Raw genomic sequence first — 5,361 nt, forward strand, 5'->3', positions numbered from 1 at the left:
CCATCCTTATCTGTCCACCCCCACACCAAAGATGGTCACTGCCACAAGGCCCAGGGAGTCTCGGACGAGGTATGTTCCTACGCCCTGCAGTGGTCACTCTGGTCCAGCACGCTGGGTCTCCCCCCTGGACTGGGTGGTTGTGAGGGCCACACCCTGGTCCCCATCCCGAGTCACGTCCCAAAGGGGACACTTGAAGAGAAGCAGGCTGGGTGGGTGCTCACCCCCTGAGATGGTCACTTGCACCGCGCCTGAGACCCACACAGGCATCTACAGACATAAGTCCTTGCACGCAGTGATGGACATTCTCACCGAGGCCTGGGGAGAGCGTGGACAGGATGGGTCCTAGGGAGCTGTGAGGGTCACCCTCACAGGGCCGGAGACCTGCGGGGGCGCTGGCCACGGTGTCCTCCAGCACTGCGAAGGCCACTCGCTGGGTTGGAGGCCTGTAGAGGTGCCCGTGGCCAGTGTCCACTGAGGGACACAGATTTGCAGAGGCGCCGGCGGGCATGCGTCCTCGCGCGTCGTGGTCACCACCTTCCCCGCGCGTCCCCTGCAGGTCCGAGGCCGAGCGTCTGCTGTTCATGCGGGGCCTGGCGGAGATTTGGAGCGTCCACGGCGTGGGCGTGATGACCGCTTTCGACCTGTCCGCCTTCTCGGTCATCTGTGACCTCGGGGGTGAGTGTCTCCATCAAGTGGGCCCTGTCCACACTCTGCGTGGGCGCACCTCCTGCCTCCCCCTCAGTCCTTGCTAGCTGCCACTGTCCACTCTAAGGGGACTGGTCAGTGACCCTGCATCCACACCAGGACAGGAGCATGGGGCAGTCCGCTTCCTTCCATATGAACCCTAGTGTGCTCAGTCCATCGGGACGCCCAGGTGACACTCCAGCGTCTGTAAATCTCCCAGGTGGACACTGTCTACATTTCTTCCCTTGGAGAAGTGGGATTCGAACTGCTCACCTTCCGCAGCTTTGGAAATGGAAGGGGAGGCCTTTATCCTCTGACCTCGAGGGTCACCGGGGCTGAGGGCAGTGGGTTTGGTGTTTAGGAATCTTTGAGGAAGCGCATCGCCAGGTGTTTCTTCCGCAGAAAGTCCAAAGAGTCTCCCAGGACTAACCTCGTAAGTGGCGAGTGATTTAAGTTTAATCACTGCAAAACCAGGGTCATTTGCTGACCCATAGCGGCCGTATGGTCAGCAGCCGGCTCCCAGGGGCCAGACCTAAGGTCCTGCGCCGTCCGCGTGGCGGTGGTCAGCGTACAGAGAGGTCAGTGAGGTGCGTTTGCAGGCCTGGCTGAAAGGCTTGGAAAGGTTGCAGCGCGCACTTCTGCCCTCGGACACACGAGGGCGCGGGCGCTCCGCTTGGCAAATTGTGTGGGTTTTTTTAATTAAAAAAATTAAAAAATTATTTTAATTGTGATTTTAATGAAAGTTTACAGAAAAGTTAGATTTCCATTAATTCATTGTTGCACATTTTTATCCCCTCTCCCTCCAAACCCTCTTCCCCAGTTCACTTTTCTTTTTAGATATTCAATTGTTTTTTGGGTTTTTTTAAAATTTCAGCCTTTTGGGGATAATTTTGTGAATTTTTTCCCTTGATCATTTGTAGCTGACTGCCCCTTATAGGTGACTGACAGATAGTCAAAGGTGTAGTTTTTTTGTTTTGGAATTTTGTGGGGTTTGTATGTGTGTGTGTGTGTGTGTGTGTAATTAAAAATTAGACTTTGAACTTAAGTTGACAAAACCTTTTGAGTTTTTCTTTAATCTTTGAGTTTTTCTTTAAACATGGACATCACATCAATTGCAATAGATGATAGAACTATGTAAACAATAAGGATATAACAATACAAGGTATAATACAGAACATAAACATATATAATAGTAATAATACAGAACATTAATGTGTAATCAATAATAACACATCGATTAGAATACAAAACATATATAATAAATAATGTGACTCACATTGAATTTAACACTGAGAAATAATATAAATTAAAATAGCATACTATCAGTTACAAAATACAACATAAACATATAATAAATAATAACATAACATCAATTATCATGTTGTTGTTGTTGTTGATTGCCTTTGAGTCAAGCACGACTCATAGTGAACCTATGAACAAAAGGCCTGAAGCCTTTCTATAACTATCATCATTTATCAAAGTTGATACGGTTTCCAGAGGCATGTGGTTTAGGAAGTGGATGCCACGCCTGCTTCCAATAAGATAAATAACATACATAAATAAATTATAGTACATAAAAATATAATAAATATAATAACACCAGTAAATCATATAATAGCAATTATAATCCATAATATATTATAGAATAGAATAGAATAGAATATATATAATAAATAACACCATCACATAGCATTGACTATAATATGTACATAAATAGAAATAGAAATAACATAATAATAGTTACAAAACATAACATAAATATGTAATGAATAATAACATAACATCAACTATAATACATTCTTGAATATGTAATGATGTTGTTATGTGCCGTTGAGTTGCCTGCAACTCATAGCGACCCTATGTACAACAGCCCTAAACCCTGCTCTATCTTGTGCCAGTCTTATTGTCTCTGATACACCCATCCCGATTACCCCAGTCACTGAATCAATCTACCTCATAGAGGGCCTTCCTCTCCTGCGCTGTCCCTCCACCCTCCCAAGCATGATGTCCCTCTCCAAGGACTGGTCTCTCCTTGCAACATGTCCAAAGTATGTTAGACGGAGCCTCAAAATCCTTGCCTCCAAGGAGCCACCTGATCTAACCCTTGCTAGGATGAATCTGTGTGTTTTCTTGGCAGTCCACGGTACATTCAATACTCTTCTCCAGCACCACAGCTCAAAGGCATCAATTCGCCTTCTGTCCTCCCTAGTCATTGTCCAGCTCTCTGATGCATAACAAGTGATTGCAAAGACCATGGCCTGTATCAGGCGCACCTTAGTCTCCAGGGAGACATCATAGCTCCTCAGTACCTTGGAGCGGTCTCTGACAGCAGACTTTCCCAATGCAATTTGTCTTTTAATTTCCTGACTGCTGGTATCAAGAATGTTGATTGTAGAGCCAAGCAAACTAAAGCTGTCAACAATTTCAATCTCTTTAATCTATCATGATACTGCCAGTTGGCCCAGTATTGAGAATCTATGTACTTTTACGTATTTTTAAAATGTTTATTATTTTCTGCAGTCCCAGAGGTACTCAGTTCAAATCCACCAGATGCTCTGCTGGAAAAGGAGGGGCAATCTCCTCCTGTACCAGTCAGATCCGATTTGATGGTACATGCACACAAAATAATAAAATTTGGAAAAAAAAAGTTCATTATTTTAAATTTTAACTTTTAGTATTTAACATTTTAAAAATTTTAATAATTAGTTTAATTTACATTATATTTTGTTCATGTATCCTGGGGAGTCACATGAATAATAACATAAATCTATTTTATCTTAATCTATGAAATTTATTAAATCTACTTATTTATCCTTTTCAATCTATTAATTTTAAAATCTTTTATCTGATTGAAAGTCTCCAAATCTTGTTGGTTTTCATCCCATCATCCATAGACATGCTATTTTAGAACATTATTTACAGTTAATAAAATTAATGACAGTATCTAATCAATTCCTTATTGCTTTTTTCTTGACCTGATTTATCCATTTATTTTAAATATGTTTTTATCATTTATCCTTTTCAATCTATTAATTTTAGAATCTTTTATCCGATTGAAAGTCTCCAAATCTTACTGTTTTTCATCCAGTCATCCATAGACATGCTATTTTATACCATTATTTACAATTAATAAAATTAATGACAATATCTAATCAATTCCTTATTGCCTTTCTCTTGACCCGATTTATCCATTTATTTTAAATATGTTTTTATCTGCAGGCACGTTCATGTATGATTCTGCTTTTTCCATTCAGTGCTTCATACACGTCTTGTTTTATAACACTATGCGTAGTTGGTGGGAAGAGTGTTATTATGTGATGTCCAGTCCACGCTGACCCGTGAGTGACCCTCCAGAGGGTTTTCACAGCCTTTACCAGAAGAGATTGTCCATTTCTCTCCTGCAGTGTGGCCTCAGTTCTGAGGACCCCTGGATTCATGATTGATGGACACATGTCTCTCTGACCTGTCCACCTTCTCTGTCCATCCAGGAGCTTCTGGGGCTCTGGCCAGAGTGTGTGCGTCCCTGTACCCCGATTCCAGCGTCCTGGTGTTGGAGGTGCCTGAAGTGGTGCGAGCTGCCAGGTCGCTTTTTCTGTCCACTGTGGAGGCCCCGGTCAGTTTCAGAGAAGGTAGGCGTGTCCACTGGGCCCAGGGTGGTCAGGCGATGACCACTGCTGTCCCGAGTTCCCTGTACTTCCCTCAAACTCCAACTCACCGCCCTCATCTCCCTTCTGTGCCTCGCTTACGAGGGAATCCTTGCGCTCTGGTCTGAGGGCACTCAGAAGTGCTGCGAGGGAAAAGCCTGGCAACTTTCTTCTGAAATACCAGCCCCTGGGTCCCTCACGGACTCCAGTTCTCCTCTGACCTTCGTGGACTCCCTTCCTCTTACGGTAAGACTAGGGGGGACCGCCCCCACTAAGTCTTACTTCTCCAGGGATTTCAGCAGTGTGGATGTGTCTTCCCACTGTAAGCCTTCGTTCTGGATGTCCTCTGCCAGCAGGCCTGAATCCCAAGACTTGGGGAGGTGCGGGACAGGGAGGAGAGATTTGTTAAATGTAGATTTTTCCTGGAGCACGGAGGTTGTCGTCGGAGGGGCGAGTATTTGGAGAAGTAGAGTCAATGATTCTGTGGCTGTCCGTTTATGTTGATTGAGTTTCAGGAGGAATGTTATTTAGGAAGTGGATGCCACTCATGGGGTGTCTAGGAGTCGTGTTCTACTCAAAAGCAAACTACTACAACAACAAAATATCTATGTTTATGTTCCAATTTACCCCTTCATCTCCCATCCATTTATATATTCATCAGTTTAGTCAACCACCCAGTAATCTACTCAGTCATGCATGCATCTATCCACCCAGTCATTTGTCCAGACATCCATCTATTCACTTATCTACCCATTCACCATCTATCCATCCATCCATCCATTTGCCCAACCATCCATCCATCCATCCATCCATTTGCCCAACCATCCATCCATCCATTTCCCATTCATCCAACCATACATCCATCTACTCACCTATCTATGTACCCCCCAACCATCCATCCATCTATCCATCCATCCATCCATCCATCCATCCAACCATCCATTCATCTACTCATCTATCCACCCACCCACCATCCATCCATCCCATCCATTCATTGATGCATGCATCCATCCACCCATACATCCATCCATTC

The 5,361-nt window shown here is 44.3% G+C and overlaps 1 protein-coding gene across 1 annotated transcript in view; it reads left to right on the forward strand.

Moving 5' to 3' along the window:
- Positions 1 to 5,361, forward strand: part of ASMT (acetylserotonin O-methyltransferase) — a 16,404-nt gene that overhangs the window by 7,420 nt on the left and 3,623 nt on the right. Inside the window, exons 5-6 of the mRNA XM_006902420.1 lie at positions 557 to 675; positions 4,173 to 4,313. Of these exons, the coding sequence (XP_006902482.1) occupies positions 557 to 675; positions 4,173 to 4,313 (260 nt within the window). The remainder of the gene's footprint in view (positions 1 to 556; positions 676 to 4,172; positions 4,314 to 5,361) is intronic.

The sequence above is a fragment of the Elephantulus edwardii genome, unplaced genomic scaffold (assembly GCF_000299155.1).
Source record: "Elephantulus edwardii isolate Elephantulus edwardi_28Jun2011 unplaced genomic scaffold, EleEdw1.0 scaffold00410, whole genome shotgun sequence".
In the NCBI taxonomy this organism is placed as follows: domain Eukaryota; kingdom Metazoa; phylum Chordata; class Mammalia; order Macroscelidea; family Macroscelididae; genus Elephantulus; species Elephantulus edwardii.